The sequence below is a fragment of the Herpailurus yagouaroundi genome, unplaced genomic scaffold (genome assembly GCF_014898765.1).
Source record: "Herpailurus yagouaroundi ecotype Mexico unplaced genomic scaffold, PumYag 141, whole genome shotgun sequence".
In the NCBI taxonomy this organism is placed as follows: domain Eukaryota; kingdom Metazoa; phylum Chordata; class Mammalia; order Carnivora; family Felidae; genus Herpailurus; species Herpailurus yagouaroundi.
The window spans coordinates 65,374,600-65,400,396 of record NW_024412396.1 but is presented as its reverse complement, the minus strand read 5'-3'; the positions used below and the strand labels follow the sequence as shown (position 1 = coordinate 65,400,396).

General features: G+C 52.3%; 1 protein-coding gene across 3 annotated transcripts in view; it reads left to right on the top strand.

The window, feature by feature from the left end:
* The window catches only part of ITPK1 (inositol-tetrakisphosphate 1-kinase), a 179,094-nt gene that overhangs the window by 28,924 nt on the left and 124,373 nt on the right, over positions 1-25,797 (top strand). For all 3 annotated transcript variants that reach the window (XM_040478070.1, XM_040478069.1, XM_040478068.1), the window contains exon 2: positions 11,400-11,424. In XM_040478070.1, coding sequence (XP_040334004.1) covers positions 11,400-11,424 — 25 coding nt within the window. The remainder of the gene's footprint in view (positions 1-11,399; positions 11,425-25,797) is intronic.

The following is a 25,797-nucleotide window of genomic DNA, read 5'->3' as shown; positions in this document are numbered from 1 at the left end:
ACCAGTCCTTGTAAGAGGGAGACAGGAGGGGCGGAAGGAGATGAGACAACGAAGCCGAGGTCAAAGCAATGTGGCCACAAGCTGAGGGATACAGGTGGCCTCAGAAACCGGGAACGGTAAAGGCATGATGTCTCTGGAGAGCCTCCAGAAGGAAAACGCAGCCCTGCTGACCGGTTCCTGACCTCCAGAACCGAAGAGAAGTTTGTGTTGTGCTCAGCCACTGCATTTGTGGTGGTTTGTCACAACAGCAATAGGAAGTGAATACCGTGTTCCTCCACACTGCCTTTCTCTTCCCCCCGGCTGGGGGCTGGTCTGTAGGAGGGACTTGGGTCAAGCAAGGTCAGAGTCAGGCTCTGACTCCCTGTCCTTCGTCACAGACCGAAGGATAAGGCTGTGACTTGACTGACTTCTTGGACCTGGACACCACTGCCATCCTGTAAATAGCTGAGGGGTTGGGGAAATTTTGAATAAGGCGCTTCGTGGTTTAAGTTTTCTGAGATCGGGGCGGGGGTAACCTCACCTTTCCTTTGATGGGACTGTAACCCTGGTGCCTATGGCAGAGGGACCCAGGGAACCCCAGTGTCCAGAAGGCCTGGCTTTGCCCCGGCTGTGTCTGGTGCTTGGCACGCCCAGGCAGCCTCCTTCCCGGTCACCCTCAGGGCTCAGCTCCAACAGCAATCTTAAGTAACCTTCCTGTGCCCCCTGCCATCCCCCAGATGTTTGCTGTATTCAGGGGCCTTGTGGCCACCAACATCTCTAGGCGGGGACTGGTGGTTTGGGGTCCCCTCTTTGACTAGGCCAGCCCAGCAAATGTTTGACGGCAGTCATATGGGGAGCTCTGCGCTTCTGTGGTGGGAGGCTGGGCAGCAGGGCAGACCCCCCCCCCCCCCCCGCCCCAACCGCAAGGGCTCAAAGAACCCTTCTCATGCTCTTGGAATCCAGCCGTCTGGCCGGAAGGGAGATTTCAAATGCAAGGGAGTGTTAGCAGCAGGGTCTGGGCGGATGGAGATGTGTAATGTAATGTATGCTGGAACGCAGCCTTTGAGAGTGTCACCATCCCAGATGTAGGCCCAGGACACACACTTGTGCCGTTATTTTAAGGGTGTGTGGTGCCTTGAGGATAGGTGCTACAAAAATCAGACATTCTTGGGCAGGCTTCTCTCTCCCCCGGTGGCTCCAAAGAAGGGAAGTGCCAGCGCTGGGACTCCTGTTTCTCTTCCTGCTCTAGCTTAAAATGACTTTGCATTCTTGGGAATGAGAAACTGCTGGGGAGAGAACAGGTTGAGTCATTAGCCCCAGGCAGGCCAACTGACAACTGGGTGGAAGGTGGTAGGTAGGGTTGGTTTTGCTGGAACCAACCCTTCCTGCAGCCCCTGTGGATCTCCGCTTCTAGAAACACCCTCCCACCCCCCACCCCCCACCTCCTGCAATTTAGGTCTCCTCCCTAATTAGAAGAAAGAAAAATTATAGCACCTGTAAAGGGGTAGTAAAAGACTCAAAAAGAATTTGTTAGAGAATTTTTATATTAAAAAGTGGGGGGATGCCTGGGGGGCTCAGTCGGTTGAGTGTCCGACTTCAACTCAGGTCACGATCTTGCGGTTCCTGAGTTTGAGCCCCGCATTGGGCTCTGTGCTGACAGCTCAGAGCCTGAAGCCTGCTTCGGATTCTGTGCCTCTTTCTCTCTGCCCCTCCCCACTCACACTCTGTCTCTGTCTCTGTCTCTCTCTTGCTGTAAAAAAATAAACATAAAAAAATTAAATAATAAAAAGTGGGAGCGTGGCTGGCTCAGTCAGAAGAGTATGTGACTCTTGATCTTGGGGTCGTGAGTTTGAGCGCCACTTTGGGTGTAAAGATGACATAAATAAATGAACTTAAAAAAAAAAAAAAGCCAGAATGTGTTGAGTGCCGTTAAGGGGTCTCAACATTTGTTTTCAGATGAAAAGTTGGAGTGATCTGAAATGGTGACACTTTAAAAAAAATTTATTTTTAAAATTTGTTTTGAGAGAGAGAGAAACCATGAGCACGGGAGAGGCAGAGAGAGAGAGAGAGAGAGAGAGAGAGAGAGAGAGAGAATATCCCAAGCTAGCTCCACACTGTTCGCACAGAGCCCGACGTGGGGCTCCATCCCACGAACTGTGAGATCATGCCCTGAGCCGAAATCAAGAGTCCGATGCTTAACCGACTGAGCCGTCCAGCTGCCCCTGAAATGATGACACTTTGGATGCACTTCCTTGGGGGATATCTAGCCCCCCACCCCCCGCCTCAGTTTCCCTATCCTGAAAGTTAGGGGTGGGATTTGTGCTGTCATGTGCCAGTTAGCCCTGGCGGTTCTGCTTTCCTCCAGGGGGAGCTGGGGAGGTGAGTCACTAGCCCTGCCTCTCGCCCACCTCCTGGGTTCCTGAGGGAAAGCTGCTTCCAGGGACCCCTTGGGTTTGTCCTAGGTCTGAAAGAACACACTGACTCACGCTACGGTGTCTGCACTGTGAGGAACCTGTGGCCTGCCTGTGTCCTCCAGGTGGGGCACCTAGTATGGGGGCAGGTCTTCAGTTAGGAGGGGTGGTGGCTGTCCAGTCAGGGGAATGGCTCTCCCTTCTCCTCCCCCCCCACCCCCCCCCCAAATATAAAAAAAAAAAAAAAAAAGACATATGGCAGCTTCCAGTTTATCTGGTTCTTTGCTGGAGCTGTCCAAACAATTCAAATGTTTGTACTGGCTTTGAAATCCTGTTCGTATGTTGCCTTTATATCGGGCCATTTCAGTTTCTGGCATTGTAATAAGAGGGAAATCCAAGTTACAAGACCATCAGCAAGTGAACCAGACTGCCGCAGAAGCAGATGGGCAGGGATGGCTCAGGGTCAGAGCCTTGGCACCGGGAGGCTGGGACATCCATTCAGGAAGAGCTTGCAGGGCTCCTGCCAGGTTGAGGGTCCACGGTGGGCAGGGTCCCTGCCCTTGGGGGTGGAGGCTCCTGGTCTGAAACGGAGCACAGAGCAGTTCTAAGTATCAGATGGCTGTATGGCTAAGGAGCTGTCATTTCTGCCCCTGGGAAGGGGCAGCGGAACAGCCTTCAGCAGGAGTGATGTTTGAGCTGTTTTTGATGGCCGAGCAAGAGTTTGCCAGGGGAGGAAGGGCATGGCAGGCAGAGAGAACAGTTCGTGCAAAGGCACAGAGTTTTGTCAGGCTCAGGCGGGTTTAGAAAATGGGGTCCCTCCTGGGAGGGTTTCATGAGAAGGACTTGTGCTGCTTTCCCCCCAGTGCCTTTATGCTGCACCTCCAAATGCTACGTGTCAGGTCTTGTGCTCCGAATTTGGGGTGTAGACAGAGGCCACGAGCCCTGTTTCTTCAAGGGGCGTTTATTGGTCAGGATAGGCTGCAAAAACAACCCCAAGAAGTTTGCGACAATAGATTTATTTCTAGCTCGTTCATAGTCCGGTGGCTCCGTGCTGGTCTCCACTCCCCGGCATTTCTCAGCCTTGGCACCGTGGACAGTTCAGGCTGGAGGGTCCTTGTTCTAGGGGGCTGTGCATTGTAGGGCCTCTACCCTCTGGATGGCAGTAGGCCTTCCCCTCATGTGACCATCAGAAATGTCTCCAGGTGTTGCTAAACGTCTCCTGGAAGTAAAATTGCCCCGGTGGAGAACAGCCGCTAGCTGAAGGTCCTCTTAACAGTTTCCTTTTGGTTCCCAGCCTGGCTTTGTTGCCACTCGGTCAGGTTTTCTTTTCAGGAGTGGGTCTGGGCCAGCTTTGGGGGCCATGTGCGTCCTCGTGCTCCCACGAGGATGTCCTGGAGGACTGGCTGCGGAGTTGGACACTGGCAGTTGAAAGTGTCTGCTTGGAAATGACATGGGTCACTTCTGTGCGCATTTCATTGGCCAAAGCGAGCCGCGTGGCCATGCCTAATTTGGTGGGGGCCGTGGGGCCAAGGGAGCGCCCAGCAGAACCGCCAGCAGTGGTGGCCACCATTAACATCCACCGCAGTGCCCTTAGCCTGGTAGGAGTCAGCGACACGGAGCCAGGCAGCCTCTAAGGTCTGCGCTCGGTACTGGGGTTCTGGGGACTCTGAGGAGTTTGGGAGCCAAGGAAGGAAGGTTCCTAAGGAACTGACCTCAAGTGGGGTTAGCTGGGTGACCTTGGGGCTGCACTTGAGGCAGTGGGAGGCATGTCCCTCTGCGCACACTGGTGAGGGAAGAGGCCCCGCTGCCTATTCAGGGAACCCCAAGTCCTCCGGAGGCACTCCAGGGCCTACCCTCTGGGGGGAGGAAGGAGGCAGGAAGCGGGGAGGTTGCCTGCCTGCCTCTTGGGTGTTAAAGGGCGTTATTATTCGGGGCTCCTAAAATCTGGCAGTTACCAAACTGTGCTACAAATGGCTTGGATGAGCGTGTGCCTGGCTTTCCACTTGAATAATTACACACTTCCCGTCTCTAAGTGGTTTTCAGCTCTGGGTGCAGGTGCAGCGTCTTTCTCCTCCCCTGTCGGTGGGAGGGAGCCTGCGTTTCCGGGTTGATTCCCTCTGCTATGAAATTGCTCCAAGGAGGCCTGGCCTCCCTCCGCAGCTGGGTTATCCTGTAGGGCTCCTTTCAATAGCAGCTTGCCCCCTGTGGCCAGTCCTCAGCTGTGTCTAGGTAGGAGGCAAGTGACTGTGCCCTGGCAGATTGCAAGAAACCAGTTCTTTTTTTTTTTTTTTTAATGTTTATTTTTGAGAGAGAGAGAGAGAGAGAGAACAAACGGGGAGGGACAGAGAGAGGGACAGAAGATCCGAAGCAGGCTCCATGCTGACAGCAGAGAACCATGAGATCATGACCTGAGCTGAAGTTGGACCCTCAACAGACTGAGCCACCCAGGTGCCCCGAAAGCAGTTCTTGATGAGCCCAAGCGTCCCCTTTTTTGACAGACTGAATTATTTGATTGCCACTCTGCTCTCTCTGAGTGCCTGCAGTTCTGGCTGTCACCACCAGGCTTTTCTCTCCTTACTAGTCAGAGGGCACCTCTGTGTCTCAGCATCACCCTCTCTCTCTCCCTTGCTGATTCACCATCTCCTGTGCTTTACACACATGTCTGCAGTCGTCAGGTCTTACACCTGCCCTAGAAGGTTCTGTTGGGCCAGAAGGATCACACCCATTTACCAGATAGGAAAGCTGAGACCCAGGTCCGTGTCTGCTGCTGGTTTCTACAGGGCCCTGCTCTGCAGTGAGGCAGGCCTGCCGCTTGATGGGAGTCGTCGTCCCAAGATATCCTGTGTTACCCTTCCTAGTGCCATATGCAGTGGCCAAGGCCCAGGCCTTATGTGGCCTCCTTGTGGTGGCCTCCTTGCGGTGTGGGTTCGTGGACGCTTCTCCGTCTAGGTGTTCTGCCTCCCTGGCTTCTGGGACCTTCTGTTTCTCCTGCTTTTGACCCTCTTCATTGGGCCCCTTTGTTGTCTCCTTTCCTCCCACGCTGGGTCATCCGGGTAGTTTTGTCATCTTCAGGAAGTGGTAGCTGTTGTCACTTACTGAGCACCTGCTGTAGTAAGCAAGACAGTGACCAGTGACAGAGACTCAGGGTAAACTGGCTTAAGCAGATAATGTGCAAGTGCAAGTCTGGAGAGGACAGGCTCCAGGCCGGCTGGATCGGGTGTGGAGCTCCAGCAAGAGGGTTATGGCTTTTTCTTCTGGTGCGGGCTCCTCCTTGTGAGTCTGGCCACAGAGAGGTGACGGCGTGCCAATGCTCCTGGCCATGTTCTTTGTGCTGTGGACAGTCCCCCAGGACCTGTCCTGGCAGGGACCAGGACTGGCCTGGCTCAGGTCCTGTTCCTGTCCTTCATCTTACCGAGGTGCCAGGCCACGTGCCACTCCTGGAGAGGGTGCGGCCCTCCCCTGCGTGGTTTGCTTGCTTATCAGAATCACGTGAGATCAAGGAGGGATAGTTCTGGAAGGCTGGAGGGTAGTACAGAGCAAAGTAACCGAAGCCCACATTCCTAGTGTGGGCCCCAATAGCCCTGTGAGGTGAGTTGCAGGATTCTTCTCACCTGACAGATGGGGAAACTGAGGCACAGGTACAGTGAGGTCTGGTTCCATGGTCTCCTCTTAGGGACGCACCCCACCTCTTACCTTTCACCTGCCTCCCTGCTTGCATTTTCTGAGCCCTGAGCTGTCACTCAGCTCAGTTCTGGGTTTCTGATCACCTGCTGGCACGACCGTGGTCGGGAAAATGGAAGAGTTGACCATCGTCATGCAGTGTGCTCTCCGTCCTCGGCTGGCGCTGGCACGTGACCTTGGCCTGCTGTGCCCAGACTATGAGTGTCACAGCTATTGTAGTTCTTGCATGTCCTTTAGTCCTGTCCCGAGACCTGGAAGGGCTGCACCTGAATGAACACCTCCCCGCCTCCCCTCCCCCAGTCTGGTCCTACTACTCCTCAAGCACAAGCTGTTGCTGCTTCTCACACCTGGCTGCCCCTTGAGCAACAGCTGGGGCTTGAACAAACCCCGAATCCCTCCCTGGCCTTAGACCTTAGACCTCCGGAATCAGAGTCTGCAGGACTAGACCTTGAATAGGTATTTTTGACAAACCCCAGTGGTGATTCTTAGTCATCCACCCTCGTATTTGGGACCCACAGGGTAAAGGCCAGGCTGCGCTGTGATATTCTGGGCCTCTGGGCCTTGCTCACATCTTCTGTCCACTTCTCATTGCCCCTGGCCACTCCTTGTAGTGGATCTTATGCTCCCACACTCCCTTTTGGGAAGGGGGGCACTCCTCATGTTATTCCTCTTTAATCTCTCCTCCCTGGTGTTGGTCTGTAGTTTCCCTTCAGTTGTCTTCCAAATGGCCAATGCCGCCTCCTCCCGGAAGTTTTCCCTGATTGCTCTCCCTCCTGTCCTGAAAGGCTAGTTTGTTTTGTAAGTGAGCATTTAAAATTCCTCCAGGCTGTGTTCTCCTTAGGCTTCTGGTGAGCAAGGGTCTTTTTACAAAATAGATCCTCCCTTCACAGCTATCCAGTTTTTGGAAAAACATTTGGAAAAATTTATGAGTTGTGGGGGTAGATCTCTGTCCAAAACTTATCAATGTAATAGGTACTGAGAAAGTGACAGTTTTAGAGCCTGTAGAAGTTTTCTCCAGGTGCAGGTTTTTTAATAAACTCCTTTGATTATTTAACTTTAACTTTTAGTGTTACTTTTTCTATCATTTTGGGAGTAATATCTATCCTCATTGTAGGAAACTAGAAAATACAAGGAAATGTAAAGGAAAAAAAGCCACCCGTCACTTTTCTGCTGTGTCCACAGTGTACTGGCTTTGTGCTCCCTCCTGGTCTGTTTTTCAGATACTCGAATATTGAAATGCCCTTAGAATCCAGACTGAATGCTCCTTCTAGGGCAGTCTGGTGATTCCAGAATGGGCATTGTTTCAGCTCCTCTTTGAGCACAACTTGGAAGCTTTTCTAGATGAATCCTGAACTCCTCTGCTTCACTTTACTGATTGATTGATTGATTGATTGATTCATGCTTTATCAGGCATTTACCTTATGCCAAGTACTGAGAATGCTGGCAGCTGGAGCTTTACCTTTATTTATTTATTTATTTATTTATTCATTCATTCATTCATTCATTCATTCATTCACCTATCTACCTCCCTATTTATTTAAAATATTTATTTTGAGGGAGAGAGAAAATGAGTGAGTGGGGGAGGCCAGAGAGAGAGGGAGAGAGAATCCTAAGCCCGATGTGAGGGTTGAACTCATGAACCACGAGATCGTGATCTGAGCCAAAACCAAGAGTCAGATGCTTAACCGACCGAGCCACTCAGGCGCCACTGGAGTTTTACCTATCATTTACAAGACAATTCAAAAAACACACTCCTCTAGTTTTTGAGAATATGTTGTTGGATGCACGTGGCGCAAAGCTCAAGCATGAGAGAGCACAGTGAAAAAGAAGTCTTCTCACCCCACCCCCCGGCTGCCCTTGCCCTTGACCAGACGCCATCCCACTACTGTTTTCTGGTGGTACTTTCAGATTCATTCTGTGTATATGCAAGCCCTCCTTCTTGTGCTGGATGCTGTTCTGAACCCAGGTAATTGCACACCGCACACGGGGTTTTGCACCTTGTATTTTCACATAGCAGTGTCTTAGCGAGAAAGCCTTGAGGGTGCATGGAGGACTTTTGCATTCTTTTTACTCACTGCCTAGTATTTCTCTGACCACGTGTGGTTTGTTAAAGGTCTCTTAGGGTGTGTAAGTTGCTACTGGTCTTTTGCTGTCACAGCGTGGCAATTAACAGCCACAGCCTGGAACACTGCACATTTGAGGACGTCTGTGGGGTGCGATGATGGACTGGAGTTTTCAGGGGGAGCAGTTAATCACTTGACAACGAGTTCTCTGGTTTATCTTCCCCTCCGTCTTCCCCTTGGGTGTCCTGAACCAAATTCTGAACGTTTGGGATTTCAGGAGCCTGCTGTTTGGAAAATGAGGGTTGTTGGTCCTTTTGCTCCGCAGAAATTTCAGGAGAAGAAGTGAGCCCCAGTGGGTTTACGTTCTCCTTTCCCAAGTGGGCCACAGTGGTGTGCCTAGGGTCCTGCCACCATGGGCCATGTGGTTTTCTGCCGACCTCCTCGCCTCCCCTCTTACACCGAGGCCCTGCAGCACGGAGACCAGGCTGGTCCATCTCAGTGTCTCCTGTGCCGGCTCTGCTGGGCCTGTCAGTTGCCACCCGGCTGTGGGCGAGCCTGGCTGCAGAGCCACTGCGCGCACTTCCTGAGGTCACCCAGCCTCCGCTTGCTCATCCGAGTAATGGGCCATCCCTGCCCCTCCCTAGTTGGGCTGCGGAAGCCATCAGTGAGCAGAGAGCATCCGTCACACGATAGCTGCCCTCACCCTGAGGGTGTCTTGCGTACTTGTGTGGCCTGATGTGGGCTGAAAGGGGAGCCGCGCCCCCTCCTTTCCGCCAGAGTCACAATTTATCCTGTTCTTGGAGCTCTGAGCCGCAGAGGAACTGGTCTGGCCCCTGACAGCTCAGCCACACTTAAGATTTTCAGCCTGCCTGTTCTCAAGATTACTGTTTTGTTTTCTTTTATGTTATGGGTCTCTTGTGTTTTCAGAGTTAGCTCAAAGTTAGCATCCTGTTTGTTTTTTAGGACCGGGGGAGGGAGAGCTGACTGGGATGATGTCAGATGTAGACGGATTGGAAGTGACCCGCAGTTGGCTTCATAAGGAGATGAGAGCCACACGCCGGGATAATCGGGATGCCGTGAGGATTAACGAAGAGGGAAAACCCAGGTCTGGGCTGCAGCCCAGCAGAAGCCCTTTTCTACCTGGTGCGGGTCACGTCCACTTGTGCCCTCTGTCTCCTTCAGTGCTGTCCATTTTTCCAGAGGTGTGGCTCCAAGTCCTTTGGGACTGGCTGAGGGGGGCTGCTCCCTTAGCTGTTTGAAATTTCTGTCCTGGGGCAGGGACAAAGTGCGGAGTCACACTGAAACTTACCTGGCTGGTCACAGTCCTGAGCCAAGTGCCCTAGGACCGGTTCCTATCACCCATGCTCACATGGGGCGGACAATCTGGGAATGAGGCCAATGCATTGAGGTGTCCACAGGGCTCAGAGATGATGTGGGTTGTGAGCTGGCGCAGATTTCTCAGGGCGCCGTCTGCCCCCCTGCTGTGGGTGCTGGTGGCCCAGGGCTGTGCTCTTGTGCCCAGTCTCCCCTCCATGAAGTCATGGCAGTACATCGGTATTGGCTGTCATCCCTTCTGGAACTCTAGAGAAGCTGAGTGATGGTGGAGACCCCAGAGAGCATCAACCACTGTGGTTTTCCCACTGGGTTCCTTGGGGCCCGAGGTTGTGTTGAGGTTGTTGGGGGTTAAGGGGAGGGCCGGTTTGGCGTATCCTGCAGTGCGAGCCGGTCTGCCTTCTTGGACTGACCTCGTGGCTTCCTTCGGAGGTTCCATTTGGTGCCCGGCTCTCAGAAGGTAACGTAAGATTGGTAGCTGTCACCTCAGCTGTGTTGTGTGAGGGAATGGTGTCGGTGCCCACTCACTGGTGCCCAGAGACTTCCCGGGGGCTTTGTGCCCACCTCCTCCCCTAGAGCATGAGCCCCTCCAGGGCCCGAGTGATGGCTGTCGCATTTATTGTGCCCCTGAGTGCTGGGCCAGGCTGGGCACGGGAACCTGAGCGAGGTGTTTATGTACTTACATTTAGGGAGTGTCTGTATGCCGGGAGGGCCCCATAAGTAGGCACAGGGTACACACAGCCATTGAATCTGCCATAGTCCCTGCTCTAATTTCTGACCTTTTCTGGTCACAGGTCCTTTGAGCGTCCGTGGGCGGCCCAGCCTTTCTTCTCAGGAAAACACTTGTGGGCATGGCCATTGACAAGCCATCTGCATCCCACGCATCCTGCGCCTTCCCTAGCATCCTGCCCCAGGCGACAGCCCACTGGGGCTCTGGAACGAAGGGCTGGGATATAGTGGTAGCCCGAAGTTCTCGGGAATATTCTGGCTCTGGGTGGGTCAGTGGGGCGAGGGTGTCGTGGGTCAGGGAAGGCTTCCTGGGAGAACTTCTGTCTGAGCCACATCCTGAAAGCTGGGCTGGAAAGTGTGGACCAAGACTTGGAGAAGGGGCACGGCCCTGTGCCCAAAGGCTTGCAGTAAGGAATGTAGGGCAGGGGAGGTAAAGGTGGGTGCGTGGCAGGGGGCCTTTGTGCACTGCTCAGAGCCCCTGATCCTGTCTGTAATGGGGTGGGGTCATTAGGGCATGTGTGTTGGTGGATATTGGCCACGGGATTGTGGGTGAGAGATGGAAGAGGCAGGGCCCAGGCTTGCAGGAATATTGGCGAGGCCCGTGATGGTTGAGTCAGGGTCGAAGGATGCATAGGAGGTCAGTGGGGGCCAAAGATGGCCAGGATTGCACTGAGCTGAGCAGGGCTGAAGGGTTTGGGGAACTCCTGCAATGTGGGAGAGCAGATGGGCTGAGGCAGACCTGGGAGGCCAGGCCGAGGTAGTAGACCTGATATGGGAAGAAATGGGGAGCCATGGGAGGTGGTTGAGTCCAGGAGGGAAGGTCAGGCCATTGGGGGTAAATAAGGTGGAGGGAAGGGTACAGGGGCGAGCCAGGCTGGAGCTGTGCCCATGAAGGGCTGGCCCTGAGATTGGAGAGCGGGATGCCTATGAGGAAAACCAGCAAACTTGGGGTCCTTGTAGAACTACAGCCAGGTCCCTCTCAGGAAACAACTCTCTCTCTCTCTCTCTCTCTCTGCCTGAAGGTGGCCTTGAGGACTGGCTAGGAGTTTGCAGACTTTCCCTTTGCAAATGAGGCTGTTCTGGGGATCGTGTTTGAGAGGGGCAGCTGCAGGCTGTCCTGCCATCAGCTGGCTGTAGTGAATGTTCTGGAAGGATGCTTCCTGGCTGCCTGAGTAACCTTTGTTTTCTTTGTTTCTCTCCACAGGAAGCGAGGGATAGAAGTCGTGCAGGTGAGTACAGACCATACCTTCACTGTTGTTCGTGTGGGTGGGCCTTTTAGGGCCCCCTTTCCCCTTCTCCCTCGAGAGTCTGGGTGCTTTTTTTTTTAAATTTTTTTTTTTTACATTTATGTATTTTTGATAGACAGATACAGAGCACAAGTGGGGGAGGTGCAGAGAGAGAAGGAGACACAGAATCTGAAGCCGGCTCCAGGCTCTGAGCTGTCAGCACAGAGCCCGACGCAGGGCTCGAACTCACAAACTGTGAAATCATGACCTGAGCCGAAGTCGGATGCTTAACTGACTGAGCTGCCCAGGCGCCCCAAGAGTCTGGGTGCTTAGCTTCTTCACTTGCATGTCATTTTTAACTTCTCCCCCTGTGGAATCTCTGTGGTTTCTGCCCTGGCAGAACGTGGGTCATGCTTGGTGGTCTCTGGGTCTTGTGGAGTTGCAGTGGGGTCATCGGTGGAAGGAGCTGGCTTGGGGGAGAAGTGGGGCTCTGGGTGGGAGTGGGGGTACAGGGTGTGGGAGCTTAGCCACCCCGCCAGACATCCGTGGTCCTGATGCCCCCACGGTTGGCCCATGCCTGCCCTCTGTCTTTGCTGAGGGAGCACGAGTCCCCCTGGGCCCCTTCCTTGGCTGTTCAGCCCTCTGAGGGTGAGTCTTCTCCTATCTTGGACCATTCTTGTGAGTGGTATCGTCTCCAAGAGTACTCTTTCCCCTCTCCTTTCCCCCTCCCCCTCCCCAGGTCAGGAGCATCCCCATCCTGCTATCAGTTGGTGACACCCAATCTTCTCTGTGGGCCACTGGCTCCTGGAAGGTGGACCGAGTCAGTATGGGGGGCTCCTGACCCTTGGGCTGCCTCACTCTGGGGCAGACTTAAGTCAGGTGCTCATTGGCTGGAGAAGGAGGGATGGATGGAGAGAGAATCCCTCCCAGGGCCTGGGGCGGGCTCTGTGGCCCCAAAATAGATGTACGTGCTCTGACAGTGGCCATTGGGGGCGGTTGGTGGGGTGGGGCTGGGTGGCTCTGTCTGGAAGCCTTGGTCTCCCTCTGGTCTCCCTCCTTGTAGCAGGTTGAACTTGTCACCTGGAGGCTGAGGTTGGTTTTGGGGGAGAAGGCAGTTTCTGGAAGTCCCTCATCAACTGTAGAGTTTTCAACCAGGCTCATTTTGGCTCTGCAAAGTTGTGTGATCTGCCCTGAGTTTTTCTGTGGACCTTAATTTCTTACACATTAAAAGAGGGAAGTCAGAATTCAGGAATGGCTGAGAAGTATGCTTTTGGGGCCGCTTCTGATTGATTGGTAGTGGCTGCCTGGAGGAATCTAAATCTGTGAGTGGCTGAGGGCAGGGGTTGATTGATAATGCCTGTCAGGGGTCCAGCGGTGGGCAGAGGAAGTGCAGTTGTACCTTGGTCATTCTGGGGCCAGGTGTCTCAGATTGGTCCTGCTCCAGGATGCTTTGGCTTATTTTGGTCTCTTAGTCCTTACCTACGGTTACTTTGGATGTCACCAGATCCTTTGCAGATGCTGCTGTACCCACCATCAAGTCCTGGCCTTAAAGTTGGAGCTGTAGCTGGAGGTTGCTAAGAGAAGGTCCAGGTGCTTCCCTGAGGTTAACTATAGCGCTTGTCCAGGTTCACGAAGAAATTTCTGCGGGGGAACAATATTTAGAGGAAGTGAATTCACGTGCTCACCAATAAACACGTTACTTAAAAGGGGAAAAAAATGTGCCCTTCCCCTAATACCTGATTCCTGTCCTGGAAAATCTTAGACTAACACAGTAGGGTGCCACTACCCCTACCAAAAGAGGGAGGGGGGGAGGGGAGAAGAGGGGAGAGGGACTTGGAATTTCAGGATGTGAGGAATAACCTGGGGGTTCAGTGTGCTTGCTTTACATGGCTTCCTGGGAAGGTTTAGATGGAAACCTCTAGTTATTTATTTATTTAATTTTTTTTTTTTTAAGTTTTTTTTTTTTTAATTTGAGAGAGAGAGAGAGTGCATGTGTGAGCGTGAGTGGGGGAGGGGCAGAGAGAGGGTGAGAGAGAGAGAAAGAGAGAGACAGAGAGAGAGCATCCTAAGCAGGCTCCATGCTGTCAGCACAGAGCCCAACGCGGGGCTGGGACCTCACAAACTGTGAGATCATGACCTGAGCCAAAATCAAGAGTCGGATGCTTAACTGAGCCACCAGGGTGCCCGGGACTAAAGCCTTGGAGCCATTGTTACGGAGTGTACCGGGCAGAAGAGTTACGAAATGCTTCCTTGATGTGTCTGCTGTTCCTTTTGGTGATGACTTCGGGGAGGAAGTGGTGACCGGGCACCAGAGAGAAGCCAAACTGGACGCTTTCCACGCCAGTATCTAAAAATAAAACCCACCGCGACGCCTCCCTGTTCACCTCCTCCTGGCAGCCCCGAGTGTTTGGAGAACTTGAAATTTCAAGATGTAGAGAAAGACTCTTTGCAAAATCTGGAAGCCAAGGCACTTGGCTGGGTTTTCAAAATTAGCCAGGCCTCTGTGCGCCAGATCCCTGGGCTGGTGGGCCGCTGGGTGCTGGAGATGGTGGGTGCTCGCCAGATACGAGGTGTCAGTGACTGAAGGGGCGGAGAGGAAGCGTGCCGTCAGCCAACACCCAGTATCCCTTGTGTCTGGTCCCCCAGTGGCAATGTCCCTTTTTGTGCAGCCGTCCAGTGACATGAGTAGTGTTTTCGTGCCCATTTTAGAGACGAGCCTCCACTGAGGCTCAGGATGTTGTGACTTCCCCTGGGGGAACTCAGCGGGTAAGTGGTAGAGTTGGGTTTTGACGGTGGGTCAGTTTGTCTCCAGAGCCCATGGTTTTTCTCCATTTATTGACTGTTTCCAGGCCTGTTGTCACCTGGGCTTTGGCTTCTATTTAAAAAAAGGATATTGGGGCGCCTGGGTGGCTCAGTCGGTTAAGCGTCCGACTTCAGCCAGGTCACAATCTCGCGGTCCGTGAGTTCGAGCCCCGCGTTGAGCTCTGGGCTGATGGCTCAGAGCTTGGAGCCTGTTTCTGATTCTGTGTCTCCCTCTCTCTCTGCCCCTCCCCCGTTCATGCTCTGTCTCTCTCTGTCCCCCCAAAAATAAATAAACGTTGAAAAAAAAATTTAAAAAAAATAAAAAATAAAAAAAGGATACTGGGGTCCAGGGTCAGGAACCGAGACTGTAGAGTGCTGGTAAGATCCCAAGGTACCCTCCTGTCAGGGAAGTTATTTCTCTGCCTGGGATTTAAAGGCAGTAGTAACAACGTGAGTGTTGACATTTATCGGGGACTGTGGTGTACCAGGCACTGATACCGTTTACTTGATAGAAACATCTGTGGGTAACCTCTCCAAGGTAGGATGGGAGCACATTCAAGAAAGCAAAATTTGGAGCGCCTGGGTGGCTCAGTCTGTTAAGCGTCTGACTTCGGCTCAGGTCTTGATCTCTCGGTTCATGAGTTCGAGCCTCACATTGGGCTCTCTGCTGTCAGCACAGAGCCTGGAGCCTGCTTCAGATTCTGTGTCTCCCTCTCTTCTCTGCCCTTCCCCCGCTCGCACGCTCTCTTTCCCTGTCTCAAAAATAAATAATATTAAAATTAACAAAAACAAAAGAAAGCCAAATTTGCAGGTCCTCAACTTCCTCATGTGCTCATTTCCTCACCACATCTGCTTGGGAAGGAGCCTGTAAACCCTCCTTCCTGGCACCCTTTCCACATTGGCCTCCTCCCGCTTCTGCGGAGGCAGTGCATGCAGCAGTGAGGGTTAGGATCACCTGGGCCCAGATTTCTGGCTGTGTGACCTTGCGCTAGATGCCTAACCACTCGGAGCCTCAGTCTCCCTGTCTGTAAAATGGGGACAATACTTGTGCCTGTCCCCCGGGATCACCTGAGACCTAATTGAGTCAGTTTGGGTAAGGCAGCTGGCACCATGCTTAGCACACAGCAAGCTTGTTATTTATGTTGTCAAGGCAGATACGACCCTGGGGCATAAAACCCACCTAGGCCTTGTCACCCATGGTCCCCCTGGGGCAGGTCAGGTTTCTCCAGTTCTTCCCTTGCAACAAAATTGAAAGAGGACCTGAATGAGTTGTCAGCTGATGGAGCATTAGAAATGATTTTTGGTAACAAATGACCATAATTCTTAGCATATAATTTTAAAGGAATTCAGAGAATTTGCTATGTAAATCTCTTCCCATTCCATCCTTCTGCTTGAAGAAGGGGTTTTAAAACTTGCATCTATAAACATTGAAAAATACAACTGACAGTGAGCTCTGCCTTCATCTGTGGGTACTTGAAATACTTTTGAAAAATTCCCATTCATCTCTTCCGAGATGTGTTCCTCATAAGCTGTAATGTTTTTCCTTGTACAGTCAGTGATGTTTCGGTCATGTGCATCCGTTATGTACTGATAGTAATTGTAATAATAATTCAAGCCAGAAGAAAATTTCTGACACTTAGAGCTTAATGGTCACACGAAATTAAAAAATTAAAACCTTTATATACATATAGTTCTTTTTTGCCTAGTAGTGTAATAGACTACTCAGTAAAAGGCCTTTAAACATAGAATTCACTGAAGGATGCGGGTTGGGTGTTGGGCTTGGAGGAGGCAAAAGGAACTTTTCTAAATCTCCCAGTGTTTAAGAGGCACTGGATTCTGTAATTTTAGGATGGATGATGGTGGACCTCAAATCGCTACGGTATTTAGATTCCACTGGATCCATTTAAAAGAGAAACAGGAACAGTTTTATTTTGAAATGTTAATATTTACAATATGTTGGAAATTACATCCTTTCCAAGTATTTAAACTTACGATGAGAAATTTTAGATGTCAACTTGAAAATGCACAAAAAGATATGTAATTGTAAACATTTATTCTGGGGGCTTTGGTTGGAAGGCCACTGCTTTAGGACGTTACCCCATTGACTTCTCAGAACTGGGCTCAGAGGCAGGTGCCATCTCCGAGGGGGCAGGGGCTTGGCTCCTAGGCCGTCCAGACGCTGGGGCCTGTGTGGCCACTGAGGCCCAGAAAAGCCTTGGCAACGGGCCTGTCTGCGGGCCGACTGGTGTCCCCTAACCTGGGTCTGTTAGGCCAGGTGGTGCTGTAATTAGGAAAACCTGCTGTTGTCTGCTCATGTAGCACGAGAAGCCCCCAGTCCAGGAGGAGTGCTGCCTTGTGTTTAATGTCGGGGCTCAGGCAAGAAGACAAGGGGAGAGTGAGGCGCACTGTGAGATGGGGTGCCCTCCGCTCCTTTGTCCGGAGGGGCTGCCTGTCATGACAGTGATGGTCGCAGGCACCTGTTTGCCTTGGTTTCTTCCTCGGTATTATTGTAATGAGGATGCTGGACACGCCCTGACTCCTCCATTTCAGGCCTTGCCTAGCCACTGAGGCCCCTCACGGCCAGCAGGTGTGGGTTGGGAAGACCGGGCTCTCCCTGTAGCGGCATTCAGCGCATCTTTCTTGGGTGCCTGCGGTGCGCCAGGCCGCGGGTGTGGGGGACTCACCGTGCCAAAGCCTGGTTCCTTCCTTCTGAAGTCTGCAGTCTGCCTTCGGCATCCAGAGCCAGAGTTGGTGGGGGTCACTTGCACAGGCGTGCAAGAGATGAAGTCAGGAAGGCGTCCCAGAGAAAGGCAGGGTAAGCCTTGCTCATGGCTATAGGCCTTGTCCACCTGACAGAGCCTAGCTGAGAGCCAGGTTCAAACCCATGGTCCCGACAGGTGCTTCACCTATGTCCCAGGCTGTTCTGCTCCTGCTCCTGCAACACCCAGGTTGCAGAAATGACCAAATGCAAGCCGTGGCACAGCCATCAGTGTCCCTCCACCCACTGAGCCTTCATTTGGAGAAAACATTTCTTGACCTCCTGGGTCATCTGTGGCCTAGGGGGCCTGGGGCGTGAGCTTAGGGCTCTGCCGAAGGCCAAGCAGGAAGTTTGCGTCAGCCTTGAAGGATGGTGTTACCTTGGGAGCATTTTCCACTCTGACCTGATCTGTGGGGAAGGCTTGGGAGGGAAGCCTGGGAGGTTCTTTGTCCCTGGACCCCATTGCCCCTTTCTAGGGCAGCCCTGAACTTAAGGGAAGGAGATCTGGAAAGAACAACTCATCTGTTGTCCTGCCACCTCCAGCCTCAGCATCCTCGGGAAGGTGTGTTTTGCATCCCTGCCTCGCACATTATGGGGGCTTTCACCAGTTTGCAAAGCCCGAGGGGAGAAGGAGAGGGCTGTTTGCAGGAGAGGGGGCCGGAGTTGTATTTTAAAATGCAAACGAACAAGCTGTAAGTGTGGGAAGTACAGCCACCCGTCATAGATTCACTGTCTTCCTTCCAAATTCTTTGAGAATCCAGACATTACGAAACCCAGTCCCCGGAGCAGCCGCTGTTTCTCAAGTGGGCAAGGACGTAAAGAAGTTTCCCCAGCTTGCCGGGCAGGCAGCAGGCCTTTGCTCCGGGTTTCTCCAGAATTGTTGCTTGCTTGAGATGTTGGAGTGCTTTGTATACATGTTTGCACTGTTTCTGTGCGAACCATTCGGGAAAGGAGGTTGGGTGGTGGACCCTCAAGCAGAAAGGGAAAGACGGGCTGAGAGCTGGAGGGGGCGTGCCAGGCGGTCTAGGGCTCATCTGTGCTGTGGTGGGGGCCTGTGAGGACACAGGGGTGGACAGTTAGGGGAGGGTGGGCAGAGGATGAGGAAAGCCTTGTAGGGAAGTTGATGCTTCTTGATACAGGATATACCCAGCTTAGGTTGGGGGGCGGGTAAGGTATTTGAATGTCGTTACAGGCAGAGAGCACATGTGAACAAGGATCCAGAAGCTGGGCAAGGGGGTCTTTTGTCTGTGAGAGGCTTGGAAACACTGGATCCTTGGCCCCGATGGAGTTGGCAAGTAGCCAGGCCGGAGAGGGCGGCAGGGCCGGATCTAGAAAGGGCTGGTGATCTGTTCACGGGCGTGGGTTCAGTGGGCATTAAAGGGTTTTTGTGTCGGAGAGGTGTGTGCTCCAGTGAGAAGGCATGACAGGAGATCCCACTGCAGGGCATATGGAGGACGGTTAGATAAAGACTGGGCTAGAAGGCAGAGAACTGGGTCTTCTGGAAGGAGCCCGGGACCATGGCCTGGAGTGGTGGTGGTCATGGTGATGGGGTCTGACTGGGATTAATTCAGTAGTGGAAGGCAGGGGGAGACAGATGATGGGACGTGGGTGGATGTGGCGGGTGAGTGAGATTGAGGGTCACTTCCCAGACTTCTCACTTGTTTCTGGACATGCATGGGGGCGCAAGGAGAGGACCAGTGAGGGGGGAGGGCTGGTTCAGATAGGCGCGTTGAATCCAGTAACTGGCTTATTGAAAGCCAGAGGGAGAGTCTGTTGGCTGAGCAGGGTGCTTCTTTCCAAGGTTTACAGATGTTGAGTTCTCTGGCCAGCTGTAAGAAATGTATTTGTTATTTGGGTAATATTTTCAGTGGTTCAGAAATTGCTTTAAAAGGTATGTACTTAGAGACGCCTGGGTGGCTCAGTCAGTTCAGCATCTGACTTCAGCTCAGGTCATGATCTTACGGTTTGTGAGTTGGAACCCTTGTGTCGGGCTCTGTGCTGGCAGCTCAGAGCCTGGAGCCTGCTTCGGATTCTGTGTCTCCCTCTCTCGCTCTGCCTCTCCCCTGCTCATGCTCTCTCTCTCTCTCTCAAAAATAAAAACATTAAAAAAAAAAAAGGTACGTACTTAAAAGTGTCAGATGATTTAATCCTCGCCTGGGTTCACTCTGCCACCAACACCGTCTGCACGGTGCTTTTGCTGCCTGGCCTCGTGCCCTCACTAGATTTTATTTCCAGGTGGTTGGGGCCCACGAGGGGTGGACATTCTGCCTTTTGTCCGTCCCCTTTGCCGGGTGTATGGGAGCCAAATACAGGGGCTGCGAGAATATAGGTTGTCTTGGTGTTCACTGGGGGCCTGACGTCCTCGTAGCTGGAAGAGCTCATGGCAGTTATCCAGCTGTCTCCTCATGGGCAGGGGCTTTTCTCAAGGCTACCAGAATGTGACTCTGACCCTGACCTCTGATAGCAGACAGCAGCACCTCTAGGGAGCATGGCCATGAGATTGGGAAGTCGACTGTATGCAGAACGTTTCCATGGTTGTTTGGGTCTGTTATTGGGATACAGATTACTCTTTTTTTTTTTTTTCAATTAAAAAAATTTTTTTAATGTTTATTTATTTTAGAGAGAGAGGGAAAGAGAGCGAGCGAGCGAGCGAGCCAGTAGGGGAGGGGCAGAGGGAGAGGGAGACATGAGAATCTGAAGCAGGCTCCAGGCTCCAAGCTGTCAGCACAGAGCCTGATGTGGGGCTTGAACTCATGAACCGCGAGATCGTGACCTGAGCTGAAGTTGGATGCTTAACCAACTGAGCCACCCAGGTGCCCCCAGGGTTACAGATTGTTCTTGTCTGTGCTTGACCTTCCCGAGGAGCCCAGAGACCTGGGTTTGAGTTTCCATTAGTTTGTCTTCTGAGTATGTGATCCTACCTTAATCATCTTTAAAATGGGACGACATTTACTACACAGGACCTAAGACACCTGATGGAAGCTTAAGGAGTACGGGTTTATTGTCCCCTCATCCTTTGTTACGAACCATGTGGCTTAAGGGTGGAGGGGCAGAGCCGTGAGTGAGGCAGTGCTTAGAAAAATACGTTGTCTGCTGGTCTCTTTGCTTTGCCCTCCCCACCTTCCATCATCCAAGTAACACTTTTTGGTTTCTAGCTGTGTGAATTTAGCTTAACTCCTTTTTTATTTATACTTTATTTTTTTATTTTTGAGAGAGAGAGAGAGTGGGAGAGGGGCAGAGAGAGAGGGAGACACAGGATCCAAAGTGGTCTCTGTGCTGTCCACCCGATGCAGGGCTCGAACTCAGAAACTGGGAGATCATGACCCGAGTTGAAATCAGATACTTAACCGACTGAGCCACCCAGGCACCTCTGAATTCCTTTTTTAAAGATTCATGTTATTTCTTACCATTTGAAATGCAGGCATTTGTATTTCTTTTTTTCAAAACATTGAAAATTATTTTCATTCTCCGTAACAGAGTCAGACAAGTTTATGTGAAAACTTCAGGGTATTTTTTACAATAAGGGTGCATGGGGCGGTGGGAATGTTCTTTAAATCAGGGTCTGCTCTTATCAGACGTTTTTAGGAGCTGTTAAGAGACGCATCTTGGAGGACAACATGGGAAAATGCTCATGAGCTGCTACGTGCTGCCCATGTACGCTGAATGGTTTCAGTTCTGTCAGTTTTATTTTTATTCTTGAGCTTTCTCGGCTTGCTGTTGCAAATAGAAACTGTCTCTGGCGTCGGGGCAGTCCTGTGTGGCTTCGGAGGCCTGTGATTCTCAGTTCTGGGGTGTTCTTTCCCCAGCCTTTGACTCGGTGAGTCAACTTGAACTTATCCTTAAAACAGAAAGCGGCCCTGCCAGGGAAGCCGGGCACCGGTGCTCCACGGAGCCAGGGTGTGCCCTGTCAGGACCCAGGCTTCTCCATACCATTCCACACGGAGTCGGGGCCCTGGGTCCCTGGTCCCCTTCCGCGCAGTGAACATACAAGCGAAGAGAGGAAAGGAGGCGCGTGGGGGAAATAGGAAGGGCGGAAAAGGACAACCGAAAGCTGCTGCCTGTTTTGAGGTTGCTTGGAGGTGGCGTTGTCCAGGGCGTCGCTCCTCAAAATTGGTCCTCCAGCCGTCAGCATCGCCATCGCCCTTGGCATGGCCCAGAGCTGGTTGGAGTGGCCAGCCCAGAGCTGCTCAGTCCCGATCCTCGGTGCAGTTGCAGGAGTGCCAGTGCAGCTGGGAGGGGGGGCCCTCTGGGGGCTGAGACTGGGCGAGGCGGGGCATTGACCGGAGGGCCCTGGGCGCACGGCCTGCGCTGTGAGAAGCAGGCATTGCCTTCGGCTCAGGCTCGCGGACCACCAAGCGGCTTGAGTCTTTCGTTGGCCAAGAAGCTGGCATCACCCTCCCCACTGTCATGTTTTTATTTGTGCTGTTAGACGTGTGCTCAGGTGTCACCTCGCCCGTGACACCTTCCTGGCTCTCTCAGCGGACCCCCCCCACCCCCGGCTTCCCATGCCTAGCTGGAGCTACAAGTTGATGTCTTCTCCTGGGCCAGAACTTTCTTGTCTCTGGGGAGTGCAGGGCCTGGCCCTGGTGTGTGCTCCATTCACTGGGTGATGTGGGTGATTGAAACCCTTGATTATTCTTTCTTCATGAAGTACTATGTGTTCGTTTCTGAAATTTGGGGAGAGAAAGACAGGCTTAAAGATGAAAGCCCAGAGATAATCTTTGAAACACTTATTTCGGTCTTTTTTCGTACCTTTACCTAAAATACGTTGTGAAGTATTGTGTGAATCCAGGTTGGGCTTTTCTTACCTGTAGGTTTTCTGACCTGCGTTTGGAGGATGGACACACATTGATTTGCTTGTGCTGTTTACTCCCCTTGGAAATGATCCTTGCGAGGGCGGCACCAGTTTTCTGCCGTCCCGCTGTCCCAGCATCAGGAACCTTTTCTCTGCTATGGAACCTTGGGTTCTAGTGGTTTCTGGTTTGCTGTTCCGAACAGTGCTGCCGTTCTGTCTTTGGTTCTCTGTTTGGATTGCCCTCTAGAAGTGATGTTACTGAGTCTAAGGCACCAGGATCTTACAGTGTGTGGAGCCCTGTGGCCTGTAGACCGTTTTTGGCCCTGAGCCGCTGCCCACGGTGTGGACTCAGTGGTGGTTTATCACAGTGTCCCCTTGCCTGGCTCTGTACCAGCAGTGTGTGTGTGTGTGGGGGGGGGGTGGTTAGGGGACCCAGGGACGGACAGGCAGCCTTGGCAGTGGCTGATGCCTCTGAAAGGCTGTGTGTGGCTGCCACTCGGCCACCCTGCCTGAAGATTGCAGTGGCTGCCCCTGCACTGTGCTAGTCTCTGGCCTCTGGGAGGTGAGGGAGGACAGTGCTGGGGCAGGTCTTTGAGGCCCCTGGGCCTGGAGGGAGTGGGAGGCCATTAGAAGCCCAGGCTGTGGGAGAATTGATTGGGTCCTGAGGAACCCAGTCAGATGGGCAACTCCTTAGGGAGGGGTCACTATAACGGGTGGGGGAGGTGATCAAAGCAGATGTGCACACAGCCTCGTGTGGTCTGGGAACCTCTGTAAGCCCTTTACTATGTTAACTAATTTAATCCCCACGACAATCCAGAGAAGGACGGTTAGTACTCTTATAGGTGCTGTTTAATGGATAAACTTCTGTTATCCCCACTTTACAGATGAGGCAACTGAGTCCGAGAGAGCTCGCCCCAGTCCCTGAGCTAGCACGAGGCAGAGAAAACCCAGCACGCTGGCTCCCTGGTCTATCTGTGACCCTCCGCGCCCCACTGCTGTTTTTGCATCATTCTGAAAGCAGCGCTTCCTTGCAATTCCTTTGCCTGCGGTGTCTTGAACCCTCTCCTGGACCGGGCCCATCTGTCTGCTGGCCAGCTGCTCAAGTGCTCTTTCTCACACAAGCCCCATCTTGACCCAGCAAGGCCGCAGCACCAGGGGGACAGGGTGATGTCCCACCCCTTGGAGGGGTTCATGAAGCCCTTGACAGTTGGTTCCCACTCCAGGGAACCTAGCCTGGGCCGCTTCCTCAGGTGCACCCCAAAGCACCCCGTGCAGAGGCCCAGCAGCCTGTGGCGAGGCCTGGTCCTCCGCATACCCTCTCCTGGCAGCCCGCCATGCCTCTCCTTGTCCATCTGGCTGACACTTACTAATCTGTCTGAACGAGCTCCCGGCCGCCAGCTCCTTAAGCCTTCCTGGATACCCTAGGCCGAGAGAGCCCCTCCCTCTTGTGGGCCCCAACATACCCTGTGTGCCCCACCTCCCAGACACAGAAGCTTCCATTGCATGGTGTAATCGCGGACTGTGGGGGCTTTTCCCACTTCTCCGGAGCCTCTGTAGGGCCGTGGACCATGCCTTGTTTTTCTGGAGACTGTGCAGGCCTAGCATTCTGGCTCATAGATGCACCTTATCAAGAACTCTTTGGAAATCAATGGAAACTAATTAAATATTACAGAAATACATGAATTGGCAAAGTTCCCCATCATCTTACTCTCTAGAGGTAATCACTACGAACCTCTCCATTGGTTTTCTCTGGCTATAGTAACATACCTTTTTTTATTCTTTTGGTTCCTTAAAGCCTACTTAAAACCCTTTTAAAAAAAAAAAATAATTTATTGTCAAATTGGCTTCCACACAACACCCAGTGCTCAGCCCAACAAGTGCTCTCCTCAATGCCCATCACCCACTTTCCCCTCCCCCCCTCCCCCCCATCCACCCTCAGTTTGTTCTCTGTTAAGAGTCTCTTATGTTTTGCCTTTAAAAACCTTTTAATGAGTGTGTAACGTGATGGTTCTGACTGACAGTGCCTTTGAACTGACGAAATACGGTAATAGCATATTTGTATATTGTGGAAATTTCTTAATCTGTACCTGCTAATGTGTAAAGGCAGGGCCCGGCTGAGAGATCTTGGCATGTCTTTTTCAGCAACAGGTTGATGTGTCATGTGGCACCGTTTTGAAAGGTCAGAAAGTATACATGAGTTAGAGAATCTTCCTCGTTCTTACAAAGTGCTAACTTAGGAGATAATTTGCCATTTTAGCTACTCAAAGAAGAATGAGCTTTCATGAATTTGATAGTCTAGGAGATTCCTCCCTTTTAGCGTTCTGTATGCTTGACACTCTCTTGCTTTCCCCAAAGGAAAGGTTAGTAACACAGAAGAAGTAAATCGAGGTGAGGAACAGAGGAGATGTAATATTGGCTGTCGGGCCTGGTGCTGTGAGGAGACACTAGAGTGGTGCTGAGCTTCCTGGTAGCCAGTGCGTGCAGAGAAATGAGATTAGAACTCTTAAGTCGTCAGGAGAGAGAGAGAGTAAAATCTATGGAGAGGCTTGAACCATCCTTCCTAAACTGTTGAAGAACATAGCGTCACAAATAGGACATTGTTGTCTTGATGTGGATGAAAACAGAAAATCGTAAGACAAGCAGAAATGTGTGGCCTGAGCACATTCTCCATGACTCTCTCATGCCAATGATATTGTGTTTTGGGGGAATCTCTGCCTGGCCAGCTTTCATCCTCCCAACACCCCTCCACCTGCAGCTTCACTGTGGAGCCGTCAGGATTGATATTCGGCTGCCAGTAGCAGATTGGGAATAACAGTGGCTTAAATAAAATCTTACATTTATTTCTCTCTGTGCCAAAGAAGCCGGATGCAGGCTAACCTGGGACTGGTGCAGGGGCTCCATAAAGTTTTAAAGAACCCCCCTTTCTCTGTTTGTGCCGCACTATCTTCTAGGCCCAAGATCACCTCCTTGTAAAAGTGGCTGCTGAGGCTCCAGCCGTTGTGTATACATCCCAGGTCATGGGAAAGCAGTATGGGAGTAGGGCATCCCTGCCACACACCTGAATCTATTCTCATTAGGTGATCTCCTTAGAGATCCCGTGTTATGCTGCTGCCCATGCTGGCCTTGGTCAGAGTCGAACGTTCTAATACCCGGAGGCCAGCAGGGTGGGAAGTGCCGTCTTTCTGCTGGGCATGCTGTCACCTCACAGGAGCTTGGGGTTTTGTTACTGAAGAAGAGGAGAATCGGGAATGGGTGTTGGGCTGCAGCTAGCCGTGCCCAGTGCCCTTGGGCCCGGTGACCCTCAGTTTCCTCATTTACAAAATGGCAATAATGTTGGAGCCAGCCTCAGTTGGGACGTGGACGTGATACGGCTGAGGAGCAGCCCAGAGCCTGGCACAGGGCACGTTCTCAGCAGGAGCTGCTCCTTTTTAATCGCTGGTGCCACCATTGTTGATGTCATCCTTAGGGGCCCATGGAAATCAGTAGGAGTCTAAATGAGGTGTATTATTGAGGGATTGGATGGGTAGATGAGCCAAAATAAAAGGACCTTTGTTGTCACAAGTAAAGAAGCTGGAAATGTTATCGTGTGAGTTATATCCATCTGGTTTGCTTAGGGAGGGGCCGACAGGGGTAATGTTCCTGCTGTGGGCCAGCGGGGTCCCAGCTCAGGGTGTTCCCTCCTGACTGTGGAAGCCCGAGGCCTTCTCCTCAATGCGGGGGCGAGTGCAGCCTGCTTTGTGGTGCCCCCCGGGATCAGAGAAGAGTCTGCCCTGGCTGGGGTGCATTTGAGGGCATAGGCTGATAGATTTACTTCCTCCCTCTGCATCTCCAGTTCCAGCCACGGTGGGGTAAAGGCATCATCATCTCTGAGAGTATGACTTCCCGACCCGGGACACATAAGACCCCCGCCCCCCGTACTGGATGGGGGCAGGTCCTGGGAGTCCTGTGCGCAGCTGACATTTCACTGCTTTTCCCCAAATTTTGCAAATCCAGAGCCATAACTTGGCTTTCTCCCTTTCTT